Below are 19415 nucleotides of genomic sequence, written 5' to 3' on the forward strand. Positions count from 1 at the left end.
TGGGATATGTCAGTGTAACCCTCCGCCTGCGGTAGATGTGCTGAGGCTGGAGTAAGCCACCATTTTGCATGTCTAGTGTGTTCCTCCCTCCATTGCTAATAGAGACGATTCCAGCTATTTTCTGGCATCATTACGGCTAGTGAGTATATTGTAACAATAATATGTCGGTAGAAACGCTTGAAATGGGCATGGCGTGTGAGTAGTTATGAGTCCTTAATTTATATATACGCTGACAACTCTGTCCGTGGCGCTGCATAGGAAGTCGCAGCCCTTAGTGGACCGGGGTTGTGCCTGTCAGCGGCTAGCTCACTTAGCTTGCATGGTTAGCATAGCCTTACAGCTGTAGCCTTGCTAACTACCTGCTGGGCTAGGGATGTGAAGCCTTGGAGACATTTGTATTGTATGGATATTCACTTTAAATAATGTGACAACACACCTTGCAAAATCCATGTTGATATCTTTTGAGTGGGTTATCGTACTTGACGTTTGCTCTTTATTTCAGGTTGTATACGAATAAGGTATTTAGAAAGTAAACGAGTGGTCAGGTAGCTAGCTAATGCCAGTGTGGACTCGCTAGCTTGGTAATCCGAATGCTTGAAGAAGGCCTGAACTGCATCATGTCTTGATCAATCGGCGATCAGGTTCAGGTGTCATTCCAGTCTGAAATGGCCTGTGTTAAAAGTTCGATAATTGTGCCTAATTCGGTTGATGTAAACCTTCATTCAACAAAATAATGTCAACCAAGGTTAAGCTACCTTTGTATTGTCGACTTAAAAATATGCCCTTTCCTTCATAATACAAACGGTGATTTATCCTGGCGTTAGCGCGTTATTGGCTGACTTTTGGTAGGTGTATTTTTTTAGCAAAGTATTATAGGGTTACGCGACTTGTTGGCTTAGAGCTCTGTAACAATATGAAGCCAGGCATTTCCTGACACTTGACAGTTTTGCACATTAAACTCGTACGTCAGCCTTTGGATACTCAGCAGGCTAACGAAAGCTAGCTTACTGGGTTAAGGACGTGGACTCGTTTTTTCTCTGAATAACTAACTTTGTTACTTGGTGTGGACAGGCTTTTAGGTTTGAGCCAACATTAACGTACGACTATGTACTACAACATATACGCCAGCTGAAAAAGACCTGTTTTGCTACAAAAAAATAGTAGGATAAGGAAGTCAGCTGGTAGTAGGAAGTGAGCAAATCGTGTAGCACACTATAGCTTATTTTTGTGCACCTGTTCATCCGTTATCTTGTTTTGAAATTCTCTAAGTAAGGCTTGTGCCAGAAGCACAATTATTATGTGTTTGTAAAATAATTATTTTGAATTAATTATTTGTGTTTGTAAAATAAATATAAGGAATTGAGCATAACATTTTTGATGACTGCAACATTATATCTGACACAGGAAAGCCATGACCCTAACAATCCTACTGAGTCTTCAGCTCCTCTTACATTGATGTGGTGACTAACCTTGTGACACAACACAACTTGTTCATGCATCAAGGAGAACTTTATTTACAGTATCATTAGCAGTACGAAAGTAAGGCATACCAGGCGTGAAAGAGTCTTAGATGCACTCAGTAATACAGCTCCCAAGTTTGTTCCAAACAAATGTAACAAAAAACGGTATCACATCTGTATTCATTTCCTATGTTTATGTTCTTTGATCTTTCGCTAGGCTTATACTGGTGGATGTTATCAGCCAAGAACTTTCATGTTACAAGTTTGCATTTCTCAACTGATTATATTGGCCAGGTTATACTGAACATTGTGATCTTGGAATCACATTTGGAAGTCTCAATTGTGCTTTGGAGTAGACCTAATATGAAAGAGAGTAGGACTAAATACTCTTAATCAACTGCAGAGCTTTCCAGAGTGAAATATTCAGCCAGAGCATTGATAATTAATTAAAGATAAAGGATAATTGAAATACTTTGGATAATCTCTAAAGGCAGGTCATATGAATCTACATGTGTATGTGGTAATAGCATTTTGTTAGAATTCTAAAAAGAACAATGCATAGGCTGGCAATGCTGATTTTTTTTTTTTTCTTTTTTTTTTTTTTTTTTGATATCTGCTCATGCATATTGGCTCTTCCATGTTGAGTACTTGCTTGTCACTGTGACTTATTTGTCTGCACAGAGCTTTCTGTTTACAGGAGTGGAAGACATAAAATGACTAAATGGGTTGCTTTGACAGTATTTAATACATAATATTTGTGTGAGCAAAGAGATAAAAGGAAGCAGGAGACAAAGTGCAGGTTACATTAGTCTGGCAAACTGAGTAGGTACAGTACTTCTCCCCAGTGGCAGCCCTGCATATTTTTCATCTTGCAGCCTAGATGATCCTTCGTCTACTGTGCATCTCTTTCCCAAATAAAGAGACATTGGACATTGTCTCTGTAGTATCAGTTTAGCGGTAATGCCCTTATAGTATTCTGTTGTCTAATGTAAAATCATTTCATACTAAATTTTTTCTTTTGACGCTTTCAGTATGATGTCTTCAATTTGGCAGGTTGACTGCTCCCTGTGGTAAAAGGGAGGTGTGGCATGCTTTTTGCCTGTTGCTGGTTGTTAGGCTCTGAAAGCTAATCTGGGCCCTCTCTTCAAATCTCATGGGAGAAAAGCCTTGTTATGAGCATTTTAGAGGACATGCACAGTATTACTATATAGGAAAGATTTTACTACTACTGTGTTATGCATTGTTTTTTTAGTTGGATGTATTGCAGATAAATGGATGTCTTGAACATCTTTCATTTTAAATTTCAGTACAAGACTTGTGTCTAAAAGAATGATTTTATGGTGCCACAATTAAGTTTGAGACAATTTTATTCCAATAAGCAAATCGGTGTGCTGTGGAAAGTCAAAACCTCTTCTGCACAAATGCTTTGAACAGTCTTCAGTGAAGTAGGAGGAGTATGTTGTTCAGCAGGCAATCTTGTTTAAAGAAAAATACCTGCATAGATTCACAGACTGTACATTTTTTCAATGAGGGAGAAGAAGGTTTTATGAAGATTTTGGTTTTTGTAACATTTTTTTGTGGAAATCCCAGTGCCTGCTGATTATTCTTATTGCCACTGTGTCTAAATTTACTACAAGGGAATATTTAAAGGATTTTGAAAGGTCCAGGTATGCTTTGTCTGTTTTTTTGTCAAGGAGACCCTAGTCCACTTGTCTCTTATGTAATGCATTGTATTCAGTGGGGTTTTTTTGTTTGTTTTTTGTTTAGTTTTTTTTTTTTTTTTACTTTTGGCTTCGGGTATGACTTTTTGTCATTGCTAACTGTGCACACTGCCAAATAACCCTAGGTGTGCTGAGTTGTTTGGTCTGATACGTCCTGTCTGGGTGATTTGTGGACGATCACATCCATGATCTTGCCATCTTGCCTGAGGCTTTTTCTGCCTGGCTTATGAGTAAGATGAAGGTTTTTGCATCCTGAAGTCTTTCCGAGCCTCATAAATGTGTGCAGTACCCTCTCTTATCTTGTTTACCAGCAGGTTTTGTGATAAGAATATGAACACTAGTTATTAATAAATGTCTTATTTTTTTCTTTGTAGAAGAATGTGCTGTTGTTCTGCAAAAGTAAGAATGAGGAGCTGTAATTTAATCAGTCGCAGTCTTACCTTCTTTGGTGTACATATTTGATTATAAGCACAGCACGAGACAAAGCCTTGATTTATGGGGCCAACACTGGGTCCATTCAGCTCAGGTAATGTAAATGGTGTTAAGACAGCCAGAAGATTGCAGGCTTTATTAAAGTGTGGCCCAGTCAGACCCCCCCCAGTCCCACCTTGATCACAGTGAAGTCTTAGATCCTCACAAATCACCATCTTATGCAATAAAATTTGTCCTCATTCCCTCTGAGTCTAGATTCCCAGCAATCTGGCATAGTTTCGAAGAATTATATTTCACCTCATCAGTTAATTAATTGGATGGTAGGGAGTTCTCTCTTTTTGACCATTTAGAACTACAATATGCACATGTTAAATGAAGACTAAATAGAAATCAGGTAAATCTAAGGAGTAAAGTTAATGTTTGGTTTATTTAAAGCTCATTCACCATAGCCACCGGAAGCTATTAATGCTTAAATACATTTCTGGAACCAGTGTCATGTGGGAACAGGCTGCTGTAGATTTTTCAAGTAAGAGTTTCTGGCAACTAACCAGCTCATGACCTAGTAAGAGTTCCATAAGTCTTATATTACACCTTAAGTGAACATAGCAGCATCTCTAGAGTATAATGCATTGAAATATCTGCAAAAAATATTTTAAATTTTATATATATGTGTGTGTGTTTATGTATGTATGTATATATATATATATATATATATATATATATATATATATATATATATGTGTGTATATGTATATGTGTGTGTGTGTATATAAATGAATACTGTTGAGAGAATATACTGTATATTGTGCACTGTCTGTATTTCCTATTGAGGCTTATTTTAACAGCAACCCAGAGGAGTAAATGCTCATCCTGCAACACCGTAAATAACAAATTCTCCTTACAACTCTCCCTTTATGTTCTGTTTACTGTCCAGGGGGAAAAAATCTGTAATCTCAATGGAATGGCCGTTTTGTGTGAAGTCTTTCTACGAGGATAATACAGTGATTTGAAGTATCTTGGTTTACTTTATGAAAGGAGCTCAAACAGCAGAATATGATATAGCCTAATGCAGTTTTTTGTAATCTGGTCATTGTGTCACTGGAGACGTTGCTTTTATGAAGTAGAAAAGCACTTGGAGAGGGCAGACCTCCACCAAGGCAGATCAGTGTGCCCCCCCCCCCCCCTCCCCCCCCCCCGTGATCACCACCAAAATTTAATCATTTGTTCCTTGTGCCAGTATCAACATTTCTTGAAATTTTCATCCAAATCCGTCCATAACTTTTTGAATTATCTTGCACACAGACAGACAGAAAAACAAACCAACGCCGGCAAAAACATAACCTCCTTGGCGGAGGTAACAAGTGATCAGTTCATTTGCACATTTGTAAGACTTACCATATTCGTTTGAAGGGAATCATAACAAAGCCATCAACTATTTATCACATTATAAGACATCTATGGGGTCGCTGCTCTTTGTGTCTCTGTCTACTTAACATCCCAGTCAACACTGGATAGTTAGATGGAGATAATGGATTTGCTTAGCAAGTAATTACCCTCATTGCTGTTACTTTAGCAGCTTAATTATGTGCTGCATGCAAAGAGATAAAAGGCTTCCATGAGATTGGAGACAAAGTGTACCTCATTTGATGTAGCTGCACTGACATTAACAACTTTCCAGTTCATTTTTAGAAGGGAAAGTGTTATGTTTGATATAGAAATGTGCTTCATATAAAAAATTCCATAAACAGGTAGTAAGTCAGTGCTAGCACTAAAATTTATGTTATGATCATGATTATATCTACTAAGATTTGCAGTCTTGTGGTTGAAAGTCAGATCTCTGAAATTTTCCACTTTGTTGTTACAGTTAGTTAGTTTGTGTTAGTATATTTCAAGAATAAGCTGCAACAGTCCTGCCATAGCTAAAATTAAAAAAAACTACACATATTGCGTTCCTCTTAGTCCAGTATAATTTACATTTGAGACGTTCTGTTCTATTGCAGTACAAGAATTGTACTCGTAGGCCTAAAAGTTTTGTACAGTGTTTTACTTAGTTAAGCTTGTGTGTTGTCTTGTCTCTTTCTCTTTGTTCATTTAGAATTAAGTGGGAAAATAAACCTTATAATATTGGCAGCACAGCTTCAGCTCATGCTGTTATCACCCTGGCTATCATGCCTATTTTGAAGAAACAAGCTGTTTGTTAAATGATTATTTTATTTTTATAATTGTAGATTTTTACGTGTGTGGATATAATCATAAAATAATTAATTCCTATAGTGGTGCATGTAGTCATATAAATATTTAAACCTCTTCTCATGCCTTAAAGTTTGTGTGGCCTCAGAGCCTTGTCCCCAAGGGAATGAAATTTCACCCGGCACTCTCCTTTCCCTCTGCACCTTCATACAAAACAAGAAAAAACCCCCAAAACATTTGTAATGTATTACTTACGTATTTGCAGTATGATGCTTTAGTCACACATGATTTATGTATTATCAGTTTGCAAATTTGCATTTATAGCACAAACAGGACTAGATTAAGGGTCTGCTAATTGGAAAACTTAAATTTAATACTAGCTCATCAGAAAACTGCTCCTTTCCTCATTACTATATTTTGCCACTGAACCTGTGATCTTTTAGATGTGCAACTTATATTGTTGCACCATGAAGAGTTGCTCATTTTAAAATTGCTTCTCCAAAGGGTTTTCATAAATGATTATTTTGATGTTTCTGGTTTGGTGCCTGATGAACAACAGTCACTAACCTGTTTCTTTTGTTCACGTTGCAGAGAATGCCAGCTCCGATCAGACTGCGGGAGCTGATCCGGACTATCCGGACAGCACGGACCCAGGCAGAGGAGCGTGAGATGATCCAGAAAGAGTGTGCTGCTATCCGCTCGTCCTTTAGAGAGGAAGATAATACATACCGTTGCAGAAATGTGGCAAAGCTTCTTTATATGCACATGTTGGGTTACCCAGCACACTTTGGGCAGGTGTGTTTATTGTTGTAATGAAAGGATGAAGGACTGCAAAATAACTTGGAGGCTTTTTAGAATTTCGTTGAAGCTTTTTTTCTCATGTCATCTACATAGTTGAGAACTATTTGTGATCAGATGACTTGTGTTTCAGTTGGAGTGCCTGAAGCTGATTGCGTCCCAGAAATTCACTGACAAACGAATAGGTTATTTGGGAGCTATGCTGCTGTTGGATGAGAGGCAGGATGTCCATCTACTAATGACAAATTGCATTAAGAAGTGAGTGTAAATATATATTTAATTTCTCATGTATGCACCTTTTTATTGCATATTGTTTACGTGGTTGTTGCTTTCATGTTCCCCCAGTGACTTGAATCACAGCACACAATACGTCCAGGGTCTGGCTTTGTGCACGTTGGGCTGTATGGGTTCGTCAGAAATGTGTCGTGACCTGGCTGGAGAGGTGGAAAAGCTGCTCAAAACATCCAACTCCTATTTAAGGAAAAAGGTAAGCCTCAATATCAGGCTTATATTTGTACCCAGAGAAACTGAAATGTGGTTGACGGTTCATAACTAAAATTCCAATCCAATGTGTAAAGCTGTTACTGCTAAACACTAAGCACTCAAAAGTACTGTTACTGAGTTTTAAGTTAAAATCCTCCTTTGTTTGACAATTCCTAAATATTTGTTGACAGGCAGCCTTGTGTGCAGTTCACGTCATCAGGAAGGTTCCAGAACTTATGGAAATGTTCCTCCCAGCTACAAAAAACCTGCTGAGCGAGAAAAACCATGGTAAATGTACATGTTTTATCAGGGGGAACTGTTGGAGAAGTGCCCTTGGCCTAAACAAATGTACACTGTCCTATTTTCTGCCACTCACTGTGTACTGCTCTGAACAGCTGGGCACCTAATGTCCTTTTTGTAGTGTCCTTTGCAGAGGAAAGTAAATTAATGAATCTGTCATCATCTCCCTGACTTGTCTGTCCTCCAGAAAGTGTAGATATATCACAAAGATCTTTTCTTTTTTTTTTTTTTTTAATATCAGTGCTGAAACATCCTGATCATTTGTGACATTATGTAGCAGTCTAATGGGGACTGCCTCAGATAACACAAAATGCACTTCTACTTTTTTCATGGATTTCTGTTGTTTTTGGCTGTCGGTGTTGTGTTACGTGATACATTAAGTTAATACAACATTTACTTATTCCTGTTTAGCCTGTCTGTGCTGATAGAAAACAAGAAAAATAAGATATTGTGACAAAATGAAAACAGTCCCTGAAAACTTCACAGCATAAACATCGCCCTTTTCAGTTAAGTTAACTTGGCACTTCATTGTGTCCCACTGCTGGTGAAAGTGAATCTGAAACTTGAAATTACAGTAACACTGCTGTTTTTACAAATTTGGATAACAAAGATCAGCTATAAATTGCCTAGAATTTACATCTATACAATTTGTGACTTGCATGTCTGCAAACTGTTAATTCTTGAAGAGCATCTGTGAAGCATCGCTTTCGGTAGAAGCACGTCATGGACTTTAAACTCATTCTACCATATTGCTCCAATCTTTTGTCATGCTAAACTGTAGTTCACTTCATCATATTATGCAGTCATTGTCTATGTAAAGTGACTGTAGGTTTCAGATGACCTTCACAGGAGAATATTGACCTATTGACAGTGACTCGGTACATATTTATATGCATATTTATGATGCATATTTATGTTTGCACAAATTGTCCTCTATGATAAATCATAAATATTCAAGTATACACTGCATACATATTTGATGTTGACAGTTTTTGTGCTGTTAGCAGCTACAAAATTTGAAAAGCAGCAAAGTCAGGTTTTGAACATGACCTTATATTCAGTTCACAGACTTAGTGCAAGTTCTTCAAGGAAAAGGAGATCAGAGCTCCTCAAAACATGTCTCTTATCTGTGTGTCCCACAGGAGTTCTCCATACGTCAGTCGTTCTCCTCACTGAGATGTGTGAAAGAAGTCCTGACATGCTTGCCCACTTCAGAAAGGTAATAAACATATATTCTTTATAAGAGAACTGTACTGAAATGACTTATGCATTTGTCCTAAGCTCATGTCACATTTCATTTTCCCTCTGCACTTATGCATTTCCTTTAGTTATTGCTAAGCTATGAAACATATTTAAACTTTGATGCTTGGATTTCACTACAGGTTAGCTCACATTCAAAGTGTGTGTCAGCCTTTATCTCCTACCTCTGTCTTTTTTTCCTGTATTTCAACTGCTGCTGTACCTCTCCTTCTCTAGGTGTAACTAAACTGACAGGAGCGCCACCTTCATTGCTCATGATCGAAACATTACTTTAGCTTTCTGAAAGTGAATGATTTCCAGTTTCCCCTCCCTAACATCTACCTCATATTTTTTCTGTCATTTGTCTTTGTTACAATTCCTGCATTGTGTTAGAATGAAAAGGTAAGAGTACATTCTGATCTCATAGCTGGTGCATGCTGTAAATAGTAATCACTTCACACAGTCACCTCGGATGTAACCAAATTTCTTTTGAGTAATGTCATGTTGTGTTTTTATTTATTTATTGTTTTGGTTTAATTTCCTTAACTTGTACAGTGATCATCACTATGTCAGTGTTCTTTAAATATGATAAAATTTTGGTTCATTTTGTCAGACACATTTCCCACTGTTATTTTAAGTGTCATTATTTACCTAAAATGCAACTCATTTGATCACTATTTATTTGGAAGCAGTTGGATGGGTGTTTTCACATGATTGCCACAGGAACGGATGATTTCCACCATCTCTTTTTACTGAAGGAGGGTAGCTTATTCGGTAGTAACTGTCTTAGGCCTAAATAACTACAGAGGTGTTTCGATCTTGAACAATATTTGAGGATACAAACACTCATAAGAATGAACACTGGCATTTTTCCCACTTAGTTGGCATAAACATAAAGTTGTGAGCAAGAATATTAGTAATTGTGTCTGTCTTATAGCTACATATTGATATTTTATTTGTATAGTCTGTATTAAGAAACAGTGAATGCAGGATTGCAGTGCAAAAATGTAGCTGCCATGAGTTAGTTATTTAGTGAAGTAGCTACTAGCACATTCAAGAGTATCTGAGAGCTGGCCTTGCTTTAAGGTAACAAACACGTTCTATTGCGATACTGACACAAACAGAAAAAAATAAGAAATAACAAGAAATAATACCTCTTTTCAGCTAACTCCCGTTAAGGTAGGGAACCATTTTCAACAATGTTGGAGTATTTTGATTGCTTGATAGGAATTTAAAGACTCAAAAGATGGTATAGTAGTCAAGAACAATGAACTTTTTTATGTAAGTGTGTAAGCATATTCTAAGTCAACATTTCAAAGCTGGTATTTTCGTGGATTAGATTGCACCTTATCAAGGCATTTGAAGCCAGATCACCCATGTTAAGTTCTACTATAGATTTTACTTGTTCGTTACAGTCTTATAAACAGTAGATTCTGAATCCCTCCCTTTTTTTCCCTAGAGTTTGAGTTTTCCTGTCAATGTAAATAACTTTAGAACAATATTTATTTACTTATTAGACAGAAAAAAAACTCTGACTAAAGAATTGTTTCTGGAGAGGAATTTTAACACCATATCTTTTTCTCTTCTTTTGTTGTTTTTATTAGTTGGTTCCACAGTTGGTGAGAATCCTGAAGAACCTAATCATGTCTGGGTACTCTCCTGAGCATGATGTGTCAGGCATAAGCGACCCTTTCCTGCAGGTAAATCTGTGCACTTAATACCAGATGTTGCATATACTGAACCGTATATTAGCGTGCATCACTTTTTGCTGATTCAGGAGTTAACTTCAAAGGGCTAAAGCATGGAATGATGCACCCACAGCTAAAGCAGGCTAGTTTGTGAGGGTGTTAAAGTTCAAAATGACAAATGCCTTTGACTCAGCAGTCAAGAGAAACCTGAATTGAACTGTGGATCAATAAAGTACATCACATTATGTCAGCCAGATTGACAGGACTGGGGTGTCTCCTTGTTTTCCATAGGTGCGGATATTGAGACTACTGCGAATTTTAGGCAAGAGTGATGACGACTCCAGTGAAGCAATGAATGACATTCTGGCACAGGTTAGAATTAAACCCCATCACGGCTTTTTTTCTGAAGTTTCATGGATTGACTCTTACTTGGACAAATATGTGTACTTGTAGGTTGCAACAAACACAGAGACAAGTAAAAATGTAGGCAATGCAATCCTGTACGAGACTGTACTGACTATAATGGACATCAAGTCTGAAAGTGGACTGAGGGTGAGTTCCTTGTATTTATAAGAACAGTGTTTTGTTTGTTTTTTTAAACAGTTTCTTAGTGTTTTGTAAACATTTCATTTTCATTTCATTCAGGTCTTGGCCATCAATATTCTAGGTCGCTTCCTCCTTAACAATGACAAAAATATAAGGTAAGTCACTCACTTACTGTGCTTGACCTTGGACATAATAAAGTCCTGTCAGATGAAAATGTAGATATTATTTCCTAATGTTTCTTTATTTTAAATAAACTCCATCATTTCAGATATGTGGCATTGACATCTCTACTAAAGACGGTACAGACGGACCATAATGCCGTGCAGAGGCATCGGAGCACCATTGTGGATTGTTTAAAAGACCTGGATGTGTCCATCAAGAGGTAAGATGAAGCGTCAACAGTAGTTTTAGGCCTTTTTTTTATTGATTTTTTTTTTCCTCTGTTTCTGACCTCTATTAATGTTTCACTGGTGTGTAGACGTGCAATGGAACTGAGTTTTGCCCTAGTCAATGGCAACAACATTAGAGGGATGATGAAAGAGCTGCTCTACTTCCTGGACTCTTGTGACCCAGAATTCAAAGCAGACTGTGCTTCGGGAGTGTTTCTAGCAGCAGAGAAGTATGACTTTAAGACTTTACAAGATACTTTAGCTGCATCTCCTTTGTACTGATTTGATCATTTCTGTGTCCTGTTTGTCTGTATCTGTTCCTGCTCTATGCAATGTTGGAAAGGAGGTCTCCAATTTTTTTTAAGTTTCCTAAGGCTAAATAGGTTAAATGTCCTTCAAGCCTGTGCAAATGGGATCAAATTAACTTAAAATATAATCTATTGAAACCCATACAAATACACAACTGTGTAGCAGTGACAATCTGACCTTGAAATGCTGTATGATGATACAATGAGTGATCCATCGGCTGACAAATAATGCTGATACATTTGTTTTCTGACAGCATTTGTTTTCTGCTTCTGTAAAGTTCATATTGTACACCTGTTCATGTTTCTCCCTCAGTCATTTTTGAATGTTCTTTGTGCTTCAGGTACGCCCCTTCGAAAAGATGGCATATAGACACCATCATGAGAGTCCTGACAACAGTATGTATTCCATAAATTACCTCAACCTCTAATCAAAAACAAAATGAAAAACTTTAGGTCAAATTTGTTAAATTTTCTCCTCATGCTTATAGGCAGGGAGCTATGTCCGAGATGATTCTGTTCCCAACCTCATCCAGCTCATCACCAACAGTGTGGAGATGCATGCCTACACAGTACAGAGACTTTACAAAGCCCTGTTGGATGATATTTCACAGGTAATAACAGCCCTGGTTTTGATCATCTTTGAATTGCACAGGCATAGTTTTAGTCATACAATACACTGCTTTATACACTGTCATTGTTTCCTTTGTCTTTTGTAGCAACCTCTAGTGCAAGTGGCATCCTGGTGCATAGGAGAATACGGTGACCTTCTAGTATCTGGGCAGTGTGAGGAGGAGGAGCCCATCCAGGTATACCAGCCAAACCTCACACACACAGGTGGAAAGAAAGGACACACAATACACTGAAAGAAGTTCCAAGTTCTCACAGGTGTTTTGATTTCACATAAGGTGACAGAGGATGAAGTTCTGGATGTGCTGGAGGGCCTCCTTGTGTCCAATCTGTCCACACCTGTAACCCGGGGTTATTCTCTGACTGCCATCATGAAGCTGTCTACTCGTTTCAGCAGTGTTAAGTGAGTAACTGCCCTTAACTCTTGTGAAATGCTGCTTTAAATATTGCAGCTTTTAATGCATATGTAAAAAAAAAAAAAAAAAATGTACCACTCACAGCCAATGTGATTTGACCCTTTGCTAACCTGGAGAATTTCTAATGTTTCAGCCGAATCAAGAAGGTGGTTTCGATATATGGCAGTAGCATTGATGTGGAGCTGCAGCAGAGAGCAGTGGAGTATAATGCGCTTTTCAAGAAATATGACCACATGAGGTGAAGCATTACATTCTATCAGAAACCATTCCATCAGTACTACTTGCATGTTAGGAAATTCTTGTTATTAACACCAGTCCACCTTCTCTTACTCCTTGTCCTAATACTTCAGGCCAGCTCTACTAGAGCGAATGCCCATTATGGAGAAAACCGCCACTAATGGCCCCACAGAAATTGTACAGACCAATGGGGAGACAGAGCCCTCTGTTGTGGAACCAAAACATCCGCCCCCTGTCACTCAGCCAGCCAACCAGGTGAGCTTATGAAGAAATAAAATAATATCCAGTCATAGTTTGAAGAAAATATAGACTCCAGGACTCCTACCAATAGATGATTCTTTAGTGTTTCTATTAAATTAAATAGCCCCTACTAAAAAAAGGTATATGTAGAACATATCAGGGGTTTTTAGCCACAAGGCCATGAGCTATTGTGAAGGCACTGTGTCTGGCATCGTTATCTTTGTCTTCATTAGCAATTTCTTCAAACATCTTTTCTGACAAAACTAGTGGTTGGAGTCATTTAATTTTTTTTATGTAGCTTCCTTGGGACAATGTCTACACATTTTGTTCAGTTTTCAGAAATTTAGATTTTTTATTTTTTTTATTTTTTATTTTTTTGGACAAATTTTTTAAATATTAAAAATTTGCCTTTACTTATAATGGGCCATATTTTGATGACTTATAACATGTAAATGGTTACAGATATCAATATACACTATACTGCCAAAAGTATTTGCTCACCTGCCTTGACTCGCATATAAACTTAAGTGACATCCCATTCTTAGTCCATAGGGTTTAGAATGGTGTCGATCCACCCTTTGTAGCTTAATGCTTCAGCATACCAAGACATTTTGGACAATTCCATGCTCCCAACTTTGTGGGAACAGTTTGGAGCTGGCCCCTTCCTCTTCCAACATGACTGTGCGTCAGTGCACAAAGCAAGGTCCATAAAGACATGGATGACAGAGTTTGGTGTGGATGAACTTGACTGGCCTGCACAGAGTCCTGACCTCAACCCGACAAAACACCTTTGGGATGAATTAGAGTGGAGGCTGAGAACCAGGCCTTCTCATCCAACATCAGTGTGTGATCTCACAAATGCGCTTCTGGAGGAATGGTCAAAAATTCCCATAAACACACTCCTTAACCTTGTGGAGAGCCTTCCCAGAAGAGTTGAACCTGTTATAGCTGCAAAGGGTGGATCGACATCATATTAAACTCTATGGATTAAGAATGGGATGTCACTTAAGTTTATATGCGAGTCAAGGCAGGTGAGCGAATACTTTTGGCAATATAGTGTAGTTACTATTGAGCACTGATAGGAAGTCATATTTGGACTTTCATTTAATTTGTTGAGTTATCCTCAAATGAAAGTACCACCCACTTATATTGGAAGACTGATCTCATGCATCGAGACCACAGGACTCTAATATGGCGGCAGAACCTGACAACCTCACAAATTCAGCTTATTATTAATTCTTGATAGAACATGCTGGTGAGCTAGAGGGCCATTGGTCCTATTTTTTACTGTTTTTATTTCTCACTCTTAAGGCCAATGATTTATTAGACCTGCTTGGTGGCAATGATGTGGTGCCAGTGATTCAGACAACGTTGCCCACAAAACCTGCTTCAGCAGGAGGAGAACTTCTTGATCTACTGGGTGACCTCTCATTAAGTGGTAGGTTTGTTTTATTTAAGCACTTGTTTAAGCCCATTTAAGTCAAACCAAGGACCTGCCCTTAATCCATTTACCATCGGTGTGAATGTGTTGTCCAACCATGATTTGTGACCTAAAATTCGTTGGTGTTGTTTCCCCTTTCCCAGGTGGTCCCACCCCTGCTCCTGCTCCCTCTGTGCCCACCTCCCAACCCTCTTTCCTCCTGGATGGCCTTTCCTCACAGCCCCTGTTTAATGACATTGCAGCTGCAGGTGAGAGCCTGTTTGCTCCCCTGACCATCCACTCCCAAATATCTGTGGTCCTGTTCATAATGTCTAGATGATGCATACTATGAAATGTCATATTTCTAAATATTTATGGTCTTTCTGTACAGGTATCCCTCCTATGATAGCATACAACAAGAATGGTCTTAAAATCGACTTCACATTCGAGAGAGCTAATCCCAATCCAAACATCGCAGTCATCACCATCCATGCTTCCAACACAACAGAGGCAGATATGACAGACTTTGTTTTTCAGGCTGCAGTACCAAAGGTAAGCAGGCAAAACTGAATCCTAAATTGGTTGTTTTTATAGTGTGGTTAATTATTGCTGATAGCTGTGTTCCCTAAAGTTGAGGACATTCAACAGATTCAACTGATCATACTTTTATTTTCCAAATGCTCTTAATTAACAGTAAAATCATAAATCTATATGTTGTCATTCAACACATAACGGGGTTTTTTGTAGTACTAATAGTCCAAACTCTCAACAGCAAGTGTAAGTCATGTATCATAACACAATTACCAAAACCACCAATGAATCAACACTAAATGTATCCAAAGACTGTATCACTCACTGTATGAAGTATAAATTCCATTGTTTACACAAATCTGTATTATAGTGTCACCAAGTTTTCCTCTTCAGTCTTCATGTGCTGCATCAGATGATAGTTCACATTATAGCTCTGTTAGCTTAGATCTGTTTTTATACGGAAAACAGCCACAGTAAAACCACAAATCATCTGTGTTTTCTGTACAGTTCCTGTTGTTAATAGTCGCACTAAAGATCAGTTTGGAATTGTTCGAACATGATCGGAACTGTCACAGTTTTGTCTGAACCATGGATCAACAAATGATGAACTTGGCGAACATAATAGCATCACGTAATAACTTTACACCTTCATAAACCTCATTATCAAACTCACCCATGTAAAAGAAGCGCATCAGCATCAAACTCAAACTTAGAGCTGTGTCCAGTGGTGAAAACAACAGCGCTTCTACCTTTTATCACTTTGTCACTTTCTTTAACTCTGAAAGTTGTTTCTTAGTGGTTCCCATTCCATCTTTTAAGAACAGTTTTCCTCACCATGGGAGACCAGCAGCATGACTCACTCCTCCCCCATGTGGTCACTTAAGTCTGTTGGGCCATTGGGAAGAATAGACTAGGTGCATATCTTTACATTCCTAAACAGGGAATCTTTGGCATAATTTTGGCTAGTTTTAATAATTGAAGTATAAATACTACATATAGCCCCTTTAAGTGAACAATATTAGCGTTGCTTCAGGGAGATACTGCTTTGTTTTTGATGTGGTGAAACACTGATTGTCAGGTTGAAAAATCCACCATGTTAGATAGATTTTAATATTCATATAGACTGATTTCCCTGCTTGCCTGTGAATACAGAAATACATCACAAAAACAGTTCTTGCCACTCCAGTGTAAGAGTAGTTAGTGATAGACATTGAAATCAAATGCTGTATGATGATAAAATGAGTGATCCATCGTCTGACAGACAATGCTGATACATTTGTTTTCTGACAGCATTTGTTTTCTTCTTTAGTTTTAACACATTCATGTTTGTCCCTCAGTGTACCAGGGTGTATTTAGACCTAGTTATTGATGTGTGGTGAAACTGCCTCTTGAATTATCTTCAGAGTATAACAGCTAGTCCAACAAAAATGATATGCTAAAAACCGTAGTTGCGTTTACTGTTGCTTTTACAGTGTAGTGCCATCTCGAGTGTTTATGGCTTGACAGAAAAAGGTCATACAGGATGGTGCAGTCAACCTAAACTTGGTTTTTGGAGTCATTTATTTGCTTTTCCTGATTGAATTTGCATTCAGTGTAACTGATAAGTGACTCTAAAATGTGATTGTGTCATTTAAACGTCGTTGTGGTCACCACCAAATTAATGCACACATCCCTGTTTTAATGCTCTTCAGTGATCTCATTTCTTTATGGGTATCGTTAAATTTTAATAAACCTTGGTGTTTTCTATCCATTTCTCAGACATTCCAGCTGCAGCTCCTTTCCCCTAGCAGTAATGTTGTCCCGGCACTCAACCAGGGAACTGTCACACAGGTCATCAGAGTCCTCAACCCACAGAAGGTGAGTTCCTTCACAAACTTCCTCTGCAATTTCTTTCTTACTTGTAGCGGAAAGACTGGCTTACATGCAGACTTATACAATTTGCTCATTGTTTCCTCTTTATAAACTTGATCATCATAAAATTTCAGCAACAGCTACGAATGAGGATCAAGCTGACGTACACCCACAAAGGCTCACCTGTGCAAGACCTGGCTGAGGTGAACAACTTCCCACCTCAGTCTTGGCAGTGATTAGTTGCCTCTGTTGCTCTTAAAAGCCCCATCAAGGGAACTATGAAAACGATTTTCCTTTCACCTCCCTCCTTTCTTCCAACGGATCCCCCTGTGACGTCACTGCAGACCGCTGCCCTCAAGTTGCATGGGAAGCAGCAGAGCATCTAACACAGGAGAAAAATACAGATGTTACGAAGACCCTATTGACTATTGACATCACCAGAATAATTGGGAATACATATCAATCAATGAACTGTCTCTTTTCTTTCTTGTTTTCCATGATTTTTTCTCTTAATAGTACTAGTTTCCACACATACTCTCCTCTTCAGCACCATCACCACTCACAAAAAGCACATATGCACAGCATTCACTGTGGTACCCTCCACCTCCAAAGTCACTATAGAGGAAAAGTGTTGCTCATTATTGGCACTGCACCAAATCATATGTTTATTTAAATTTATACCTGAGCTACAATACAGTTGAACCACTTCAAAAGTGAATGATTGGCTTTGCATTCTAATGTATCATGTGGAAGCCCAAGTCTTCAGTCTTACAATGGCAGCAGAAAAAGCTTTGAAAGGTCTCTTAGGTATAGTCATAAACTTCTTGGATTACGTATTTCTCCTCCACATCATTAGTGAAATAACATGTCAGAGTTGTTTTTTTTTTTTTTTTATTAATTTTCTTAAAGCATGTTTGAGCAAAGATAGGGCACACCTTAACTAAAGATAGTAGGGTTTTGGGTTCTAGAAGTAGGCTCTGTGTGTCCTATACTTCTGTAGGAAACCCAATTGTTGGCCACGTGGATAGGAACACTAACAGATCCACAAAGTTCAGTCATCACCTGTGGTTTGTTTCTGAAGATGTGCTCAGATTCCCCCCCCCCCCCCCCCCCCCCAACAGCTCTCCTCCCATCATCTCATTTTTAGCTTTAGATCCATGTAACAAATTAAAGAGTTATTTGTTTTGCATTTCTTGGACAATGTTCATTCATTAGAATGGATATAATCCAGGCCTGTAATTTATCTTAAGATAGGTTGATTGCATTTGTGTTGGAGATCTGCATTTAAACCTTTCCTGCATCTGTGTCCTCACAATCTAGCTTGCAATTTAGATGCATTGCAGATTTGTTTAACCTGGTTGAACTTGGTCACCATGCACATACATGTAAATGAAGCTAGTTATGAATGTAGTTAACATGCACTGAATGCTTTTTTTCCATCAGTTCTTTTCATGGCTGTCTTCTTTAATGAAGACACTCACCTTATTGGCACTATTATTGTGAAAATACATTTTATTTCTGCAGTAAGTTGACTTAATTATTTATGCCTGATATCAAAGTGATGTGCCTTTCTGACTTGGCTAGATAAAAGCCCCTGAACTATTGAGTTCTGTATGAGCTTCGTTTGTAAGTCTGCTTGTATGCTGATTGTGTTTAAACCTGAGGTCCTGATGGATTTGAAATGGTATATCACGTAATTTGAAAAGTTTAACTTTTTTACTTGTATATCTAATAAGTTAATCATCAGTCACTTAATCATACTGGCCTGCCTGGAGGTCCATAACAGTTTCTTTATGTTATGTTTTTACAAAAACAAATTATAGCCACATAATCCTGATTATTTCTTTGGCCAAACTGCATTGCTGACTTTCCATTATTCCCAAACTGCCCTCAGATACCTGCCAGGTGTGCTAACAACTCCTAAAAGCAAAAGAAATTTCAAGAAGTGTGGCAGCTAATTAATATAAGATTTCCCTAGACAGTTTCAAGTGATATATTTTTGTTTTAATAAATGCTCTGTTCATGAAATCTCATGAAGAGTTGCCCCCCCCCCAAAAAAAAAAAACAAAAACAAAAAAAAACAAAGAAACAAAAAATATATATATAGAAGTGTGGGTTTGGATCAAACTGAGGTACTGGGATGGTTTGTTCTGTGGTGACTGTATCATGTCTTGGCTCTCGTCTTCTCCAAATCAGAATTCTGGCCATGCTGTCGGGGACAGTAACCTTAATACCTCACAGTGTTCTCTTTTTCTTTTCATTTTGTCAGTGGCAGTAGATGGAGAGCTTTGTTTTAGTTATGAATTGCAATCAAGGGGAGCATCTGCATGAAAGAAACTAATGGTAATTTGTACATCTCATCACTTAACAAGCTTAGCAGCCCTGCGATGCTCTGTTGGGATCTTCAGATGTTCAATCAGGCTGTATACTTTTTTTCCACTATGCTTCACTATCTAACTTCTGTGACCAAATCAGAGAGACTATTAGCTTTGGAAATATTTTTGAGCTATGATATGTGTATATGGAGAAAATTATTTCA

At 38.1% G+C, this 19415-nt stretch overlaps 1 protein-coding gene and 1 non-coding gene across 5 annotated transcripts; both read left to right on the forward strand.

The window, feature by feature from the left end:
* On the forward strand, positions 1–18972 carry ap1g1 (adaptor related protein complex 1 subunit gamma 1). 4 transcript variants are annotated; one of them, XM_030130862.1, is made up of 24 exons: positions 1–139; positions 6395–6598; positions 6735–6859; positions 6947–7088; positions 7276–7372; positions 8527–8603; positions 9017–9025; positions 10228–10323; positions 10603–10683; positions 10765–10863; positions 10957–11012; positions 11126–11239; positions 11336–11476; positions 11896–11950; positions 12043–12165; positions 12271–12360; positions 12460–12584; positions 12731–12835; positions 12948–13089; positions 14386–14512; positions 14659–14763; positions 14886–15046; positions 16784–16882; positions 17011–18972. In XM_030130862.1, the coding sequence occupies exons 2-24, from the start codon at positions 6398–6400 to the stop codon at positions 17110–17112; spliced, it is 2472 nt and encodes an 823-aa protein (XP_029986722.1). In that variant the 5' UTR covers positions 1–139; positions 6395–6397; the 3' UTR covers positions 17113–18972. The 4 variants fall into 4 exon arrangements, with proteins under 4 accessions (XP_029986722.1, XP_029986724.1, XP_029986723.1 ...); XM_030130864.1 differs by lacking the exon at positions 14659–14763; XM_030130863.1 differs by lacking the exon at positions 9017–9025.
* Positions 11736–11814, forward strand: LOC115417326 (small nucleolar RNA SNORD71). Its single transcript, XR_003935123.1, has one exon. It is a non-coding gene; the product is annotated as a small nucleolar RNA SNORD71 (small nucleolar RNA).
* Positions 18973–19415: the final 443 nt, after the last annotated feature.

This window comes from Sphaeramia orbicularis, chromosome 3 (genome assembly GCF_902148855.1).
Source record: "Sphaeramia orbicularis chromosome 3, fSphaOr1.1, whole genome shotgun sequence".
NCBI classification, from domain to species: Eukaryota; Metazoa; Chordata; class Actinopteri; order Kurtiformes; family Apogonidae; genus Sphaeramia; species Sphaeramia orbicularis.